This window comes from Marmota marmota, unplaced genomic scaffold (genome assembly GCF_001458135.2).
Source record: "Marmota marmota marmota unplaced genomic scaffold, marMar, whole genome shotgun sequence".
NCBI lineage: Eukaryota > Metazoa > Chordata > Mammalia > Rodentia > Sciuridae > Marmota > Marmota marmota.
Genome location: NW_026000174.1, coordinates 25,491,123 through 25,510,663, shown reverse-complemented (window position 1 = coordinate 25,510,663; position 19,541 = coordinate 25,491,123). Strand labels below are relative to the sequence as shown.

At 43.0% G+C, this 19,541-nt stretch overlaps 1 protein-coding gene across 1 annotated transcript in view; it reads right to left on the bottom strand.

Annotated features, from left to right (window-relative positions):
* Nucleotides 1–5,597: 5,597 nt before the first annotated feature.
* Nucleotides 5,598–19,541, bottom strand: part of Parva (parvin alpha) — a 75,359-nt gene continuing 61,415 nt past the window's right edge. The window contains exon 13 of the mRNA XM_048788363.1: nt 5,598–7,677. Coding sequence (XP_048644320.1) covers nt 7,601–7,677 — 77 coding nt within the window. The 3' untranslated portion in view covers nt 5,598–7,600. The remainder of the gene's footprint in view (nt 7,678–19,541) is intronic.

Below are 19,541 nucleotides of genomic sequence, written 5' to 3'. Positions count from 1 at the left end.
CATGGGTGAGAACATTTCTTGTGGCAATTGGCATCATCACGGACGGATTAGGAGAGAAAGCTGTTCTATTGACAAATCACACTGAAAGTCCGCAGGTCAGAGAGTCCTTTGATCTGCCAATGAAGACATGAGGATGCTGAACTGTACAGACCAATGCTATCTGGAAGACCCCCGAGCTTGGTTTCGCACCAGTGATGAGAGCCTTGGTCCTGGTTCTGGACAGTGTACGGTTCCAACGCAGGACAGTAGGGCGTTGTGGGAGTTAGCTGGGAGAAGCAGCGACACACCAAGCCTCGGCTCAGGTGAAGCTCAGAGAACACAACTGCCCACCAGCCCCCAGCACTGATCAGAGAGCTCAGCACAGAGAAGGGAGAAGGAGGGAAGAGAGTCCCTGGCCACCAATAACCAAGCTTAGGGCACCGTTACTTGTCACCTCCTCACTGTTCGTTATTTGAATCCAAATGTCCCCAGCTCAGTGAGCATTTATATTCTCCAATACCAAAACAAACATGGGCAGATGCGGTAACCTCTGTGGGCTGAGCAAAGAAAGGCTTCCAGGAGCCGCTTTCAGAAACACTGACAAATATTTGTCAAGGGCAGACACTGTGTTTCTGCAGGTGGGTGGCAAGGCCATTGTCAAGGTTTCCAGGAAGACTTAGAATAGCCCGAGAGTTGTGCAGCCCCAACCCTGGCTCCCGTACCGAGTAAACGTGCAAGAGATTAAATATTTATCTATTGTCCTGTCCACCTCAATAAAACATCACACTCTTAAAGCGATTGCCTTAATGACGTTTGTGTGTCTTGGAATGCCGCCCTAGGCTAACCAATCTCATCTGAAGATGTGAAAACATGAAAATCGATAAAAAGAAATGAAAAGTCCGTTTCATTGACAAATGTTATTTATCTTAATCATCGGGGGCCTCTCAGAATTTCCTAAGTGCTGCTTCAAATGCCAGCATCAAAGCCAGTGCCCATGAGCATGTGGCGAAGATTTAGGGGCGCTGAGGCAAGAATACAGACTGCTCAGGCTGTGGGGGCCACCAAGGAGAAGCATCCTCTGGGACAGGCACCCACTGAACTGGTTTCCAGCCAAGGAGCTCTCAAGTAGGGATTTCCAAGGATATTTCTGGTATTCAAAACTCCCAGTAAAAATAATAAACCTACCTATGAAAGATACTTCACAAGGTACTCTGAAAGGTAAGTGACCCCCGTTTGGTAGGCTTTATATAATGTGGTAGGCATTATAAAGATTATAAATAATGCTGATTAGTAATTAGCATGAACTTGGAAAATGAAACTATTGTTCCATATCCGGGAGGCTAACAGTCAGCCATCCCTGTCTGTGGGTTCTGCACCCATAGATTCAACCAACGGCTGGTTGAAAATATTCAGGGAAAAAAATTGCATCCATACTGCACATGTAGAGACTTTTTTTTCCTTGTCACTCCCTAAACAATAGAACATAACAATTATTTGTATAATGTTTACATTATAAGTAATCTAGAAATGATTTAAAGCATAGGGAGGATGTATGTAAGGTTATATGCAAATACTAGGCCATTTTATATCAGGAACTTGAGCCTTTGCAGATTTTGGTACCTGAAGGTGGTCCTGGGGCCAACTCCCTGAGGATTCCCCGGGACCGCTGTGCTTTATCCTACACATTAGCCGGCCATGGGATCCACGTGGGGATGGAGCAGGGATCCTCCTTCTCACTGAGGAGGTTGGAGGCACTGGTGCCCGTGGATCGAGTTCTGTCCTGGTGATCTTCTTCTTTCCTTTGTTTCACATGCTTCAACCAGTCTCTCGGGTTCCCTTAGCTCTTCTCAGAGGACAATATGTTGGGGACAGGGGGTCAGGGATGGCCTTGAAGCTGCTGCCATTCTGTAGCCTCAGGGGAGGTGGAGTATGTCACTGAGACCAGGTTGGGGCTGTGGGCGGGGCAGAAGCCCCATCTCCTCTCCTGGTCTCCTTTGCTGTTCAGCCATGACCATGGTCTGGAGACGAGAAGGACAGTCCCAGACTATTCACACGGACTTTCTTAGGGTCCCGGCACAGTGGGAAGGTTTTAAGTGTAACTTCTCCCCATTTTTCTTATTATAAAAATCTGTACTTCTTCGAATTGTGATCTGATACCCCTTCTTCCCGGGTACTCGTTTTGCTGTTTCCTCCAGAGAACCAAGCCGCCTTCTCCTGTCTTGGGACACTCCCTCAGGCTGTGCCTTCATATGGCAGGCTCTTCCATTGCGAGGCTCCAGGTATCACGTGTTATTTTTAAAATGTCAGTTTGCTAGAGATCTCTCTTGATCTCAAAATCTAAATTAGACCGCTTTTTATAGTTTTGAGTACAGTGGTCCCTTTGTATCCACGGGGGACTGGTTCCAGGACCACAAGCAAGACATCTAAATCTGCAGATGCTCAAGTTCCTCGTATAAAACAGTGTGGTATTTGCATATTACCTGTATGTTCCTCCCCTATCTTAAAATCATCTCTAGCTTTCTTATAATACCTAATATAATGTAGATGCTATGTGAACAGTAGTTATGCTATATATTTTAGGGAATGATGAAATAGTCTGGATGAGATCAGTACAGATCCCATTAAATTTTTTTTTTTTTTTTAATTCATGCTTGGTTGAGTCTGTGGATATGGAACCCATGGATAGAGGGCAGACTGTTCTCCTCCATAGGAGTAATTACAATTTGTAACTAACACTGATGGGTGTGTGTGTGTGTATGTATGTCTCCTCCTCTAGACTGTGAGCTCTCATTCAATACATACTAGCTGAATATATGGCTAACTGGTGGAATGGTTGAGTGCTATAGAGCACTCATCCTAGAAATTTCTCAGAGGCCAATGGGTTTCATGGTCAAACAAGTTTGGGTCCCAGTGTATTCTGCCTTCTGTTAGGAGTGCTGACACTCACTAGTGTAGGGAACCCTGAAATGGGCTCCAGTTAGAAGCAACAAAAAAGTCTAAGCTAGTTTAATTTTCTTAGCTTTGTGTTCTGTTCCCAAACTTGCTGAGTGTGACATTTTCACCTACTGACTATTAATATCCTACAGAATATACTTTAGGAGATGCTGCACTGGCCGCTTCCTACCTGGGAAGCTACAAATTCTCAAGATGGTCAGGTGTGGTTCTGGGGTGGCTCCTTCTGCATGCAGCATCCTCATAGCTGCATGGCTGTCCTGAACACACGTGCACATAGTCAGATGTTTCACTACCATGGCAGGAAGGCCAGGGCGTCGGCAAATTTTAGAGCTGGGCTTATATTTGGGATAAGGAAATAAAAAACAGTAGAAACCCAGCATATAACCTTTGCAATTACGACAGCGCACAACTCCTAGCAACCTATCTTTTGCTAAGACTGAATCTGCAAGTATTTGGGATGCGAGTGTGTGGAAATAGAACCCTTAAGGGTGAGCAAGACAACCTACTGATCAGCACTGCACCTCAATGCAGTTCTCTTGTTCTTAGTATTTGCAGCAACTCTTTTGAATTTTTCAATAGACCTCAGTGACTTTTATGGAGGAAATTTTCTGTAATATTGGAATTAGTAGAAATTTTAGGATATGTCCCTCTTGCATGACTAGGACATGCTATGAAGGTAGGATTCCAATAGTGAGGCAGTATTAAAGGTAGTGGATCTCAAATTATTTTTAATCACCCCCCCTTCCTTGGGGCAAAACTGACCTACTGACTCCATCTAGTCTTATTTTCCGGTGGAAAAATAAATTAGTGCTAATTTGGGGGGAGTGGATTATGTCTGCATTTGCTTTAGCACTGGAGTAGAATGATTCCTATTGGAACCACAATGTATACATGTTGTAGAATCTACTTATTGGAAAATTATAGCCCTAGAATACTGTTGATGCAAATAAGCTTCAATATATTCTAGAGGGTTAACCAAGGACCCACAACAAAATAAACTGATAATGATAAGCTAAGCTAACAGTCATTCATAATTAAAAAGCTCTGATGGCAGCAGTTGAAACTTGCAACTAACTCAAGACCACGTTGCTGATGTGCTGATAAAGAAACCTTCTCCCAGGTTTTGGAAATGTCAACTCTATAGCTGCACATGTGAAATCGGAGCCTTTTTCGGGAGCAGACAAGCACTGAGGGCTGGCGGCTGGACATCACAGCAAGGGCTAGTAATGTGCAAAAACACATTAAAAACTTTGCAAGTGTTCCCATGTGTTTTAATCAAATTGCACACAATGGGGCTGGAGGTGTAGCTCAGTGGTTGATCATGGGCTTAGCTTGACTAAGGCCTGAGTTTGATCCCCAGCATGTCCCACACCCAGAAAAGAGTTGTGCACAATTTGCCATAATGTGCCCAAATACAACTTTAGAAAACAACACATTCAGTTCAAGGCCTTCTCCTCCTTTGGGTTGGGTTTTTCATTCCTAACTGAAATGGACTAGATGTGCATTTAGATTTACAAAGCGCTCAGATTGTCATTTTAAAATGCAAGAGGATCTTATTTATTTATTTATGGTAACAGGGATTGAACCCAGGGAGGTTTAACCACTGAGCTACATCCCCAGTACTTTTGTTATTTATCTGTCTGTCTGTCTGTCTCTCTATTTATGTATTTTGAGACAGGATCTCTCAGAGTTGCTAAGGCTGGCTTTGAATTTTACGATCTTCCTGCCTCAGCTTCCCAAGTTGCTGGGATTATAGGGCGATTTCTTTTAATGCCCAATGTAAAACAATCTCTAAGATAGAATATGAAGTGAAAAAAAGCAATGTGTATGACAATATGTCTAAGAGGCTATTTATATTTTTAAAGAACCCAAAGATTTTATAGTATGTGCATGCTCCACATACATGGATCATGTCTGAAGCGTGCATGAAAAATGGTTCCAAACAGTTGTGTCCATGGAGGACCATAGCTGCTAGGAAAGAAGAGAATGGAGACTTGGGCTTTTTGTTAGATACCGGTTCATGATTTTTGAATCTTGTATATTTATGTATTAACTATTAAAAATAATGAATTTAAATTTAGAAAAGAGGGGAAAAACTACTCAGCCTACTGAGAACCGATGATTTTTTTCCTCTCATGGAACCCAGGGCCTTGCATATGCTAGGCAAGTACTCTACCACTGAGCTATACCCCACCCTCAGTTTCTTTTTTGTTTTTTAAGAGATGAAGGTTAAGTTTGGCTTATTTCTTTTTCTTTTTCTAGTCCTGGGGATTGAACCCAGGGCCTTGTGCATGCTAAGCACGTGTTCTACCACTGAGCTCCAGCTCCAATCCCTGGCTTATTTATTTTCTGATGCTTCGTTTCCATGTCAAAACTATGGTCATGTCTTAAGTAGGAGATTCCAGAATCTAAAGGAACACATCTAAGTGAGATGTCAGGGTTAGAAAACCAGACCCAAGTCCTGGGATTCTGGGATGAGTTGAAGATCTGCCCTGAAACACAGTTTTCTGATGCAATGCCTATTATTTAAAAATGTTGCAAGTGTTCCCATGTGTTTTCATACTGTATATATCTAAAACACAAAAAAATGAAGTGCAATTACTAAGGGCACTTGACATTTGCAACTTGAATATAAGGGGAAAATGACCAAAGAGGAGACAAAATTTGTACAGCAAAGCATGTTTAAATGAATGCATTCCTCTCGTTTCATCCCGCTTTAGTATTGCACAGGGAGACAAGGCAATTATTTATCTTGATTTGCTACCTGGACTTTAAAAGAGAGCGACAGAAACATTATACTATTTAGTGCTTCCTAATGAAAAATACGCTATCTCACTAGTTAAGTAAAAAAGAATTGTATTCTTGTACATAAATTGACACAGGACAGTACACTGCCTTTACATCTTGAATGCTCATTATGCAGAGTAACAAGAGCGAAATATCCAAAAAAAATACACAGTGTGACTAAATCTCCGGGTTGAATTCCTGCAGATGGGCAGTGGAGTAAGCTACAAGGAGAAAGGCTGCAGGAATATCTTGGGACAAGTGGGGTCCTGACTTCGGGTGGTGGAGAAAGAGATCACAGTGAACTCCTCAAACCCCAGGTGGGCTTGTGTGGTGGCGTAAAGCATGACAAGGCAGTCACAGACTTCTGGAGGAGGCCACACAGGCTGGTGTCTATCAGATGCATTTATGAAAATTGTATAATGACGATGTAGTATCAGCACAGGTGATTACTGCAAGGCCTCGGTCAATTTAAGGGCACAAGTGTTAAGTACCATAAAGCACACATCTCTGTCTCTGAAGGTATTTCCCTATATGCTACGTGTGCAAGCATCTCCCCCCGCTTTGTGTTCCCCTTGCTCCTGCCCCGCTCTGGCCCCTTTCCTTTTCTGACAGGACCTAGCAGCAGCCTGGCATGAGCAGAGCTCTATAATTCAGTCCGGTTCACATAGAGGAGATACAAGTAACCACAAGCCCTTGAGTCACCCACGCAAGGAAACAGCTCTGCTTTGGTCTAAATGACTTACATTTTTCCTCGCCTGAATTAGCCGGTAATTACATGTGGGCAGACTTAGCCAGAATGGTCTAAATGATCAATTAGAAGGCAAAAAGGAGTTCCTTTCTTTAAAGTTCAAGGGTCCCCGCTGAAGAGCCCTACTTCCCAAGCGCTGCTTACTCGGGCTTGTGCCCAGCTCTCTGCAGGGCCTGACTATATTGTACATTTGCCTAACGATAATGAATTGAGTACTTATTTTGCAGGAAAATATAGGGCATTTCCATTACATGCAATCAAGCAAAAAGGCTGCAAAATGTGCCACTCCATTAATTCTAAACAGAATCCTTCCCAAATGTCACTGTGAAACCAGAGTATGGGGTTATTATAAATCTGAAGGAATTAAGACTAATTTTCATTTGTACAAAGGATTTGAGGGACACGACTCCTGCCACACACACACACCATTAATTGGGTTAAATTCAATTTGTCAATTTCAGTGTGAATCACTAAGCCCCGACCTAGCCTGCCCCAGTGGTGAGATCAGTGCTTCCTGTCTTCTCTGAGGACTCAGGTGTGCGCGGGCGCATGCGTGTGCACATACGCTTTAGAATGCTCAGTGGGGGCACATGCCCAAAGAATGTGATGTAATTGATGAGTTATTAACAGACATGTTGTTCAGAGAGGAAAAACAAATGCCAACTTCTGGTGAGTCACTCAACCTCCAAGCTTCAGTCTCCTCATCTGTAAAGGGGGATTATAACATCTCCTCCAGGGGAGTTGTGAGGGCTAATGAACTTGAACACGGGAGAGGACTTAGCGTGGGCCTGGCATAGTTTATACCCATTAACAGGGACTGTGATCTGTGCATCTTCTGGGGACCATGCCTGAGCTGACTCCTGAAGCACACACAGGGACGTGTGGGCCTGGCACCTGGCCAGGTCCACTCCCCCAGCTCACTGCTGGGTAGTCCCAGGGCCTGGGAGGTGTGGCTCAGCCCACCAAGATATTGGTCATTTCCTTCCTGGTGTCCATTCCCACTATCTCTGGGCAGTTGCTGGGCTTGTGGAGAGCACACAGCAGGGCACGGGGACAAGCAGGGTAAGGCGGTTCCGAGGCTGGTCCAGTCTGCCGGCAGCAGGAGCTGCTGGGCGGCGGAGGCCCAGGCCTTCACTCCACGTTCCGGTACTTGGTGAAGAGGTTGTACAGCACTCGCAGCGTGGACTTCAGGTCACAGTTGACGATGTCTATGGAGAAAACAGAAAATGCCACCTGCCTCAGTGAGGGACATGCTCTAAGGTGGCATTCACTGTCCTCTTTTAGCCACCACTCATCCCCAACTGCCCAGTATGGGGGTGGACCCTGGGGCCTGTGGGTGTGGAAGGAGGGACAGAAGGTGCAGTGGGAATTCAAGGCAGGGGACAGCGAGGGACAGGGATGGGGGCACAAGGGTCTCACCTCTCACTAAAATAAAGCAGCCCCAGAGCACACAGGCTTCACCCTGGAAACATCTCTAGATAGGAGGGCTACTGGCCATGTCCCCTGAATGTCCCTGTCCCTGAGGCCCTTCTACCCCTGCCCCTGGCATTCACTACTGTGCCTACTTGGACAGTGGGAAGGAGGTGGGGAGTCAGGCCCCAGGCTGCCTCTTCCTTGGCCAGGGAGGCCCCGGCAGGGAGGACGCAGGCAGGCAGTCCCACAGATGGGTTTGAGGCACTGGAGGGCAGCTGGAGTTGGAATGTCCTTTCAGGAGAGTTCCACCAGGGGTTCCTGAGCTTCTAGGTAACCACCTCTTTCCTTCCTTCCTGGGACAGAAGGCCATACTTGAATGATGACACAAAGCCGCAGGAGCTTGCCAGGTAAAGAATCTGGCCAAGAACTCTGGGGGGCAGGGGGCGGGGTGTTACTGTGTCTTGCTAAACCTGGGATTGCTCTGGAAAGCTGCAAATAGGTGAGTTTGGCTGGAGAGGTGGGTGTGAGGGCTGCATCCTGGAAGGTTTCCAATTACACACTGTGGCGCTGAATGATTTTGGAAGCTAGAGATTGGATTCAGGCAGCTGCCAGGCTGGACATGACTCACTGACGTGTTTCGTAAAGTTTCTCCCCTCCCCATCCACCCACCCACCCATCCACCCATCCATCCATCCACCCATCCATCTCCATCTTCTTTGGCTGCTCCTCTAACCCCTGCTGGTTCCTCCCCTGTCCTTCCCTCTGACAAGGTTCCTCCACTGTCCTCCCTCTGCATTCCCTTAGAGGGTCATGCTGTAAAGAATTAAAGTAAATAAATAGAGAAGGAACTCTATTAGGAGTGCATAGAACCTCCTTAGAGGGCTCTCACCTCAGAGCCCCCTCTGCCTGTTCCCACCCAGGCCAGATCCTGCTCACACACCAACCCTGCTCTGTCCCAGCTGAGCCCAAACTTACGCCAAGTTCTCTTGTTGAGAGGCCACAGGTGCCCAGGAACCTCCCGAGAGGGTTCACAGTTTCCCTGTTGGCTCTCATGCTGCTTCATCCACTGGTCTGAGCAGCCCCGCTGGCTACCAAGGGGAATCCCTTGACCACTGGGCTGATTCCTATTCTCCCCTGACTGCTTGGTGTTGGTATTTCTTGAATTAAAAAAAAAATTTTATGTGTTCTTTTTAGTTACACTTGACTATAGAGTGTATTTTGACATGTCATACAGACATGGAGTATAACTTCCCATTCTTGTGGTCATACGTGATGTGGAGTTACACTGGTTGTGTACGCACATATGAACACAGGAAAGTTATGTCCGGTTCATTCTACTGTCTTTCCCATTCCCATTCCTGCTCCCTTTCCCCCACTCTGCCCTGTCCAATCTGGTAAACTTTCCCTTCTCCCTCTTCCTACTGTAAGTAGTATTTGCATATCAGAACATTCAGCCTTGTTTTTTTTTGGGGGGGGGGGATTGGCTTATTTCACTTAGCATGATAGTCTCCACTTCTAGCCATTTACTGGTAATTGCCGTAATTCCATTCTTCTTTATGGCTGAGTAATATTCCATTGTATATATGTATCACAGTTTCTTTTTCCATTCATTTGTTGAAGGGCTCCTAGGTTGGTTCCATAGCTTAGCTATTGTGAATTGAATTCTTATGAACATTGATGTGGCTACATCACTATAGTTTGCTAATTTTAAGTCCTCTGGGTATATACTGAGGAGTGGGAAAACTGGGTCAAGTAGTGGTTCCATACCTAATTTTTTGAGGAATCTCCATAGTGCTTTCCAGAGTGGTTGTACCAATTTGCAGTCCCATCAGCAATGTATGAGTGTACCTCTTTCCCTATATCCTTTACCAACATATATTGTTACTTGTATTCTTGATAATTGCCATTCTGACTGGAGAGAGATGAAATCTCAATGTAGATTTAATTTACATTTCTCTAATTGCTTGTGATGTTGAACATTTTTTAATATATTTGTTGACCATTCACATTTCTTCTTCTGTGAAGTGTCTGTTCAGTTCCTTTGCACATTTGTTGATTGGGGTTTTTTTTTTTTTTTGGTGTTAAGTTTTTTGAGTTCTTTATATATCCTGGAGAGTAATGTTCTATCTGAGGTGCGCGTGGTAAAGATTTTCTCCCACTCTGTAGGCTCTCTCTTCACATTCTTGATTGTTTCCTTTGCTGTGAAGAAGCTTTTTAGTTTGATACCATCCCATTTATTGATTTTACTTCTTGCGCTCTAGAGTCTTGTTGAGGTATTTGGTTCCTAAGCCAACATAGATGAAGAGTTGGGCCTACTTTTTCTTCTAGTCGGCGCAAGGTCTCTTGGTTTCATGCCTAGGTCTTTTGATCCACATTTGAGTTTGAATTTTATGCAGGGTGAGAGCTAAGGGTTCAATTTCATTCTACTACATATGGATTTCCAGTTTTCCCAGCACCATTTGTTGAAAAGGCTGTCTTTTCTCCAATGTACGCTATGGTGCCTTTGACTAGTATGAGGTAACTGTATTCATGTGGGTTTGTCTCTGTGTCTTCTATTCTGTACCATTGGTCTTCATGTCTGTTTTGGTGTCAATACCATGCCACTTTTGTTACTATTGCTCTGTGGTTAATTGAAGTTCTGGTATTGTGATACTTCCTGCTTCACTTTTCTCACGGAAGATTGCTTTGGCTATTGTGGGCCTCTTATTTCTACAAAGAAATTTCATGACTGCTTTTTCTATTCCTATGAAGAACATCATTGGAACCTTAATAGGAATTGCATTAAATGTGTATAGCACTTTTGGTAGAATGGCCATTCTGACAATATTAATTCTGCCTATCCAAGAACAGGGGAGAACTTTCCATCTTCTAAGGTCTTCTTCAATTTCTTCCTTTAGAGTTCTGTATTTTTCATTGTAGACATCTTTCACCTCTTTTGCTGGATTGATTCCCAAATATTTTTTGGAGGCGATTATGAATGGATAATCTTCCTAATTTCTTTTTCAGTAGATTCACCACTGATGTATGGGAACATAGTGTTAATTTTATATATCACTACTTTGCTGAACTCATTTATGAGTTCTAGAAGTTTTCTAGTGGAGTTTTTTGGCTCTTCTAAATATAGAATCATGTCATCATTAATTAGTGATAGTTTGATAGTTCTTTTTTTCCTATTTGTATTCCTTTAATTTCTTTCTTTTGTCTAATTGCTCTGGCTAGAGTTTCAAGGATGATGTTGAATAAATGTAGTAAAAGAGGGCATCCCTGTCTTGTTTCAGTTTTTAGAGGGAATGTCTTGAATTTTTCTCCATTTAGAATGATGTTGGCTTTGAGTTTAGCATACATAGCTTTTACAGTGTTGAAGCATGTTCCTACAACCTCTAGTTTTTCTAGTGTTTTGAACATGAATGGTTGCTGTATTTTGTCAAATGCTTTTCCTGCATCTATTGAAATAATCATGTGATTCTTGTCTTTAAGTCTATTGATGTGAAGAATTATGTTTATTCATTTCCATATGTTGAACCAACCTTGCATTCCTGGGATGAATTCTACTTGATTGTGGTGCACTATCTTTTAATATGTTTTTGTATGCAATTTGCCAGTATTTTATCAAGAATTTTTGCATCTATGTTAATCACGGATATTTATCTGAAATTTTACTTCCTTGATGTGTTTTTGTCTGGTTTTGGTATCAGGGTGATAATAGCTTCATAAAATGAATTTGGAAGAGTCCCCTCATTTTCTATTTCATGTAATAACTTGAGGAGGATTGGAGTTAGTTCTCCTTTGAAGGACTTGTAGAACTTGGCCAAGAATCTGTCTGCTCCTGGGCTTTTCTTTCTTGGTAGGCTTTTGATGGTATCTTCAATTTCAGTGCTTAAAATTGATTGGTTTAAATTTTCTATGTTCTCCTGATTCAATTTGGTAGGTCATATATGTCTAGAAATTTGTCAATGTTTTTAAGATTTTCTATTTTAGTAGAGTATAAATTTTCAAAATATTTTTGGATTATCATCTGTATTTCAATAATGTCCATTATGATATTTCCCTTTTCATCATGAATTAGTATTTGAGTTTTCTCTTTCTCTTCATTAGCTTAGCTAAGAGTTTACGAATTTTATATATTTTTTCACAGAATCAACTTTTTGTTTTGTCAATTTTTTGGATTGTTTCTTTTGTTTCAATTTAAATGATTTTAGCTCTCATTTAAATTATTTCCTGTCTTATACTGCTTTTGGTGTTGATTTGTTCTTTTTCTAGGGCTTTGAGATGTAATGTTATTTGTTGACTTTCTATGCTTTTCATGAGTGAGCTCAATGCAATGAACTTTCCTTTTAGCACTGCCTTCATAGTGTCCCAGAGATTTTGATATGTTGTATCGTTATTCTCATTTACCTCTAAGTAATTTTTATTTCATCCCTGATTTCTCCTGCTATCCATTGGTCATTCAATAGCATATTATTTAGTCTCCAGGTGTTAGATTAGCTTCTATTTTTTAATTTTATCCTTGATTTCTAATTTCATTCCATTATGATCTGATAGAATGCAAGGTATTATTTCTTACTTTGTATTTGCTCAGAATTGCTTTGTAGCCTAAGGTATGATCTACTTTAGAGAGGGATCCATGTGCTGCTGAGAAGAAAGTGTATTCACTCATTGATGGATAAAATATTCTATATATGTCCATTAAGTCTAAATTATTAATTGTATTTTTTAGTTCTATAGCTTCTTTTTTTAGTTTTTTGTTTGGAGAATCTATCCAGTGGTGATAAAGGTGTGTTACAGTCATGCAGTATTATTGTGTTATGGTCTATTTGATTCTTAAAGTTAAGAAGAGTTTGCATCTTAATATACATAAATGCTCCATTGTTTGGGGCATAAATATTTACAGCTGTAAGTCTTGTTGATGTAAGATTCCCTTAAGCAGTATGAAATGTCCTTCTTTGTCCCTTCTGCTTAACTTTGGCTCAAAGTCCATTTTATCTGATATGAGGATAGAAACCCCTGCTTGTTTATGAGATCCATGTGAGTGATATATTTTTTTTCCCCATTTTGCCTTCAAAATGTGGATGTCTTTGCCTATGAGGTAAGTCTCTTGGACACAGCATATTGTTGGCTCTTGTTTTTTAATTCAATCTGCCAGTCTGAGTTTAGCCCATTTACATTCAATGCTACTATTGAGATATGATTTTTATGCCCTATCATTTTGATTTATTTCTGGTTTTTAATTTGAATTACTTTCTTCTTTGATTGAATATTCTTCTAGTGTATTTCCTCCCTTTGCTGGTTTTCATTTCTATTTTACATTTATTCTTCATGAAATATTTTGTTGAGAATATTCTGTAGTGTAGGCTTTCTAGTAGTGAATTCTTTTAGCTTTTGTTTATCATGGAAGGTTTTTATTTCATCATCAATTCTGAAGCTTAATTTTGCTGGGTATAGTATTCTTGGCTGGCATCCATTTTCTTTCAGAACTTGTTATATATTATTCCAAGACCTCCTAGCTTTGAGGGTCTGGGTTGAGAAATCAGCTGAGATCCAGATTGGTTTCCCTCTAAATGTGACTTATTTTTCTCTGTCAGCCTTTAAAATTCTACCCTTATTCTCTGTGTTAGGCATTTTCATAATATTGTGCCTCGGTGTGGGTCTGATGTAATTTTGTATATTTGGGGTCCCGTAAGCCTCCTGTATCTGAATTTCCATTTCATTCTTTATGTTTGGGAATTTTTTTGATATTATTTCATTGAAAAGATTGTGCATTCCTTTGGTTTGCATCTTGAGCCTTCATCTATCTCAACAAATCTTAAATTTGATCTTTTCAGGTTATCCCATGTTTCTTGGAAGTTCTATTCATGGTCTCTTAACATTTCTCCATGGTCAACTTTATTTTCAAGACTATATGTTTTGTCTTCATTGAATGAAACTCTGTCTTCCAAGTGGTCTAATCTGTTGGTGGTGCTTTCCACTGAATTTTTAAATTTGGTTTATTGATTCCTTCATCTCAAGGATTTCTGTTCAATATTTTTTCAGAATCTCTCTCTCTCTATTGAAGTGATCTTTCACTTCCTGTGTTTTCTCCTGATATCACTTCTTACATTGTCCTTTACAGTGCATTTCTTAAATTTTATTCAAGTCAAACATTAGGAAGTGACTCTGGGGTGGGGGGAACTGCTGGAAAGGCAGAGGGGGCAACAATGAGATAAGCAGGGGAGTGTGAAGGAGAAAGCAGAGGTGCATCAGGGTCCCTACAGCAAGCTCCTGGCCAGGCTCCTCTGACTCTCCATTTCATTTCATCCAGTGCACCCTGACCATCAGGCTGTGCAGTGTGAATACTTCATAACCCAGGGGTCTCCTACAGACTGTGGCATAAAGGGTGCCCTTTGGAGTCGTGCAGCCCACAGCCATTTCCTTGAGGTCCAAATCTTCAACCATGGCTTTGCAGGTACAACCTGACCTGGTCTAGCTTTCCAGCTCATTTCCTGCCACACCCCTCCCCATTCACTATGCACTGCTGCTACACTGGCTTCTATTCTTTGTCTTCCCTTGAACTGTGCTCAGTCTCTGCCCATGTGGTTGCAATATCTAGGTTATTCTTCCACATGATTTGGCTGCTGATCTTCCTGCAAACCTTGGCTCCAAGCACCAGTGCTTCAGGGAAGCCTTCCCCAAACACTGCCAGGGATGGCTCCTTGTTTCATATTTTTAGATCCCCATGGTCTTCCTTTCTAGTGCTCCCTCAGGTTCTCAGTCCGTGACTTGTGTGCATATTTGAGCATTTGCCTCTGCCGCAGGCCTGGACTGTGAACTCCTTGAGCAAAGAGAGCCTTCCTCATTTGCTGGCATGCCTGGCCTGATGTGTGGCAGGAACAGACCCTGCAACAAGGCCACATGCTACCAAGAGGAAGAATAGGATTAGGGTGGGTTCTCAGGGTCATGGCCCTAGCAGGTGGCTTGGGAGAGAGCAAGGCCATGAACAGAAGAAGATAAAGCATTAGCAGAGAACCAGCAGGCAAAGGGGGCAGAAGAAAATAAAAAAACAGTGGAGGAGTTTGGGGCCTGAGGAAAGATATAGATGGAGGCTGGAGGATTTGTTTTCATCAAACCCTTTAAAATTTTTTTTTTTAAATGTTGCTGGGAATTGAACCCAGGGCCTTATATGTGCCAGGCAAGCACTCTACCATTTAGCCACATCCTTAGCTTGTTTTACCTTTTAAAAGACAGGTGAATTCTGAGGCTGCTAGAGAGAGAAATATCCAAATGGGGGAACATTTCAAACTGGCCATTTTATTTAATTTTAATGACTGCTAAGGTTTGGATACTACAATTCCATTACCTCTGGGTGACCCTGGTAATCTAAGTCAGTTTTCTCACTGGTAAAACGGGGTAAAAACTTTATGAAAAACACCTGGAACATATTAAGGGTCCTTTAAATAGCAATTTCCTGCTTTCCCATTTTTGCTCATGAATGGAGCTCTTATGTACAGCGAGCATTGTGCGCACTGCACAACTCCAGGGGTCACCATTCACGTGGACTAAGCCCTGCTTCTTAGGAAATCCGAGTTTGATTCTTCACCATCACCGCCTTCACCACCAGGTGGGCTGGGTAAAGGGGAGTCTTCAGTCAGAGATGTTGCTTATCTATTCTTCTCAAGAGAGCCAATAGCTGGCCTTCCACACAGTCCCAGGCAGACTAGTAAAGGAGTATGAGGCTGAGCTGTCTTAGCTGGGAGAAGGGTTCCTAGGACTGTATTGTGACTCCACAGTATATAAACAGCCTGAGTAAAGCCCTGGCCTAATCAGTTGTCTGATTAGCAACTGCTGATTGCCTCTGTGCTGGCCTGGGCCCCTCTCTGAGAGCAGAAAGGATGGTGGCTGAGCCACCAAAGGCTGTCTGGCTGGTTGGGGTAAAGAGACAAATCAGGCTCAAGGCAGCTCAAGGACAGAACAGCCTCTGGCCAATGACTCTGGCCCCATTGGCATTAGTGACTCTTTTAACTGAGAATTTTCCATGTACATGGTATAATGGGTATTTCTTTTCTTCCTTAAAAAAAAAAGTTCTTTTATTTTTGATTGGCACATAATAATTGTATGTCATTATCGGGTACAGTGTGATGCTTTCATTCAGGTATATATTGTGCAATGATCAAATCAGGGCAACTAGCGGACTCACCACCTTAAATATTCATCGTTTCTTTGTAGTGAGAACATTCAAAATCCTCTCTTGGAGCTATTTTGAAATGTACATGCATTCTTAACTGTCTTCACTCTACTGTGCAACCCAGTAGCAGAACTGACTCCTCCTATCGGACAGTAACTTTGTATCCGATGGCCAGCCTCTCTCCAGCCTGTCCTCCCCCTACTCCCCCATACTCTGGTAGCTACCAATCTATTCTGAATTTGTACAAGATCAATGTTTTAAGGTTCCATATATGTGTGAAATCGTGCAGTGTTTACCTTTTTGTGCCTGGCTTATTTCACGTAACATAATGATCTCCAGGTCCATCCACGTTGCCACAAGTAACAGGATGTCATCCTTGCTATGGCTAACAGTATTCCGTGGTGTACGTGTAGTACATGTTCTTTATTCTTCCACTGATGGATGTGTAGGATATTTCCATTTCTTGGCTATTGTGACTGGGAGTGTGGACATCTCTTCATCATACCAATTTCATTTCCTTTAGGCATACACCTAGGAGTGGACCGCTGGCTCTCACGGCAGTTCTCTTGTTTCGTTTTCTGAGGACCCTCCATACTGTATTCCAGGTGGCTGTACCAATTTACATTCCCACCAACAATGTGTAAGAGTGCTCTCATGGGTCTTCGTGGACTCGTCTCCTGCCGTGTGGACCCACTCACCTGTGAATGGAATGGCAGCCCATAGGGCACACTAACTTCCTATTACTGCTGCAATCACTACCAAAATTCTGTGTCTTAAAATGACACTGATTTATTTTCTCAGTTTTAGGGATCCAAAGTCCAAGACTGGTCTCTGGGAGGCACTCAAAAGTGTCGTCATGGCTGGTTTCTTTGGAAGGCTCTAGTGGAGACTACTGCAAAGTCACTATCCCAGCGTTCAGGGGCAGCCTGCGTTCTTTGACTCGCAGACCTCTTCCATCTTCAAAGCCAGCGCTGGTGGGCAAGCCTTTCTCGGGCCATGTCACTCTGACCCTTGCCTCCCTCTTCCACTTACAAGCACTCTTGAAATTACACTGAGACGACTTAGATCATCTGGGACATTCTCCTCATCTCAGGATTTAATATCTGCAAACTTCCCTTTGCCACGTAAGGGAACTTATGAACAGATTCCAAGGTTAGGAAGTAGTTTATTTTTTATTATTTTTTTTTGGTGTGTGTGTGTGGGGTGGATTATTTTGTCTACCACACAGGGTATTACAAATCTCCAACTACACTAGATAAAACACACAGTTTTCCAAAATGGTTGAATTGATTTGTATTCAGCAGTGACTGTGGCTCTGCATCTTTGCCAACACTTGGTATGACGAGAGTTTAAAATTTCTGTCACCATTGGCTTCCGTACACTGCCTTCCAGGGAGATGGGGAAGGGAGGTGAATGGTTTCCACATTACCAGCCAGTGACCAAGTCCTCCCCAAGTCAGCTGACTGCCTGGAACCGGGCTACCACCACGTGCTTGGTTTTTAGCATCCTTTGCCAGTCTGCTTCCAGCTCCCATACTCCTTAAATTGTAGATATTCCATCGGCTACTGGCTGTGCTATAGACTTCAGTCCTGCCTGGCGCTAGATGACTTCTGGGTCCCCACTGTCCTGTCAAGCTGGGTTTTAACAATATGACAAGTCTCCCTGAGTGGTGAGAGTGGAGGATGGCTATGCGTTTGAAGATACATGCATCCCTAAATTAAAAGGCACCAGCTTCATCCCAGTATTTTAGCTGCTCTGCTTGATATGAACTTGGTACTTGCCTTGGCTTACGGTCATTAGATAACTAAACGGTTGTGAAGCCTGGGCAGTTGGAATCATCGAACATGTAGACCCAAGGCTTCCAGGGGAGTTCAAGGTCTAACGACATGGTAGAGAATGCATTTTCCTGACCTTGCACACATTTTGCATGAAGGAGAGCCAGTCGGATCCTGAGACATCCGTGAACAATCGCCCACGTTGGTACCTTCTGCAAAGTCTGCAGCCTTTACCATGAAATCTCACTCTCCAGGGAAAATCCCAGAAACTACGGGGAATGCCGGGAGACACTTCTCACAAAGTACAACTTTATAAAACACCATTTCAATTCCCCTTTATGTGCTGCAAATTCTCAGCCTGGGCACCATGCCCAGTGTAACAACAAATAAAACAGATGTGTTTTTCCATTTGCATTGTTCAGGAAGTTTCATATTAAGTAGTGCACAAGATATGTCATCTATATGCTGAAATATTCTTACAGATTGACTGACACTGGGAACATCATCTGTCCTGAGGGAAACAAATGCCTGAACACCCAAATATCAGAAAAAGTGTTTCCAATCTGTAATTGAGAAGTTTCATATTAAGCAGTTCAAGAACATGGCAGCAGAAGGAATGGTCAGCATTCTTCTGCTCGGTCTCTCCTACTCAGAAGCAGGGTATTCAAGGTCTGCTCACAAGATGCCTCGAGTCTTCCTAAAGGTGTTAGGATGTTGAGTGGCCTTGCTAGGGGCAGAGCCCCAGGGGACACAAACCATGCTAGAGCTCCTCCCTTCGAGGTGAACAGAGGCTTAGGACCAGGTGGGAATGAACGAGAACAAGGGCTGACCTTGGTTGGCTGGAGCTGATCATTACCGAGGTCTGTCCCCAGGTCTGGCTTTGGCTCACTCCTCCATCCTAATTCCCACACATCAGAACCCTCCCCAATCCTTGTCATCTAGCCCAGCTGTCACCATCTCCATCCTACATTCCTCACTGAACCCAACCAAAGTGGTCCCATGGCCTCAAACCTTACAGCCTTAGCTATACCTCTTCCCCGGCAGATAAATATGGCTGTCATTCTATTTGGGCGACCAGGTGCATCTTTTCTCTGGTTGTCTATAAAAGCCTTGAGGTCAGAGATGGTCTTAACCCTCTTGACTATCATGATTGGCAGGGTCTCTGGCCCCACTAAGCCAGAGCCCAAACCCTCTGTGTGGAGTTTTGGGGGAGGAACTCAGAGCAAAGGCAGCAATGGGATAGGAGCACACAACCTCCAGGAAGTGGCCAGGAAAGTGCAAGCACAAGGGCCCAGGACTGGCCTTCTCAGGGTTCTAATTGGACATAATCAGACATTATCTGTGATGCAGCCTGGTAAAACACTGCAGTCAGTAAGTGGCAGGAAAATAAACACCTGGATCAAGAAGACTGCTGAGAGAAATGTGCCTTCTTCACACACACACACACACACACACACACACACACACACACACACGGCCACACGGGAGCTGTGGGAGCATCTGTTCCTTTTGCACTTCCCCGAGTCTCAACCAGCCAGCCCTCTATATCCATAGGTTCTACTTCTGAGGATTCAACCAACTATGGCTCAAAAATCCTCAAAGGTTGCATCTATACCAAAAGTGTATGGAGTTTTTTATTTTCTTTGCCATTATTCCCTAAATAATACTGTATGCCAACTGTTGGGTAGTAGTATAAGTAATTTAGAGATGATACAATGTGAAGGAC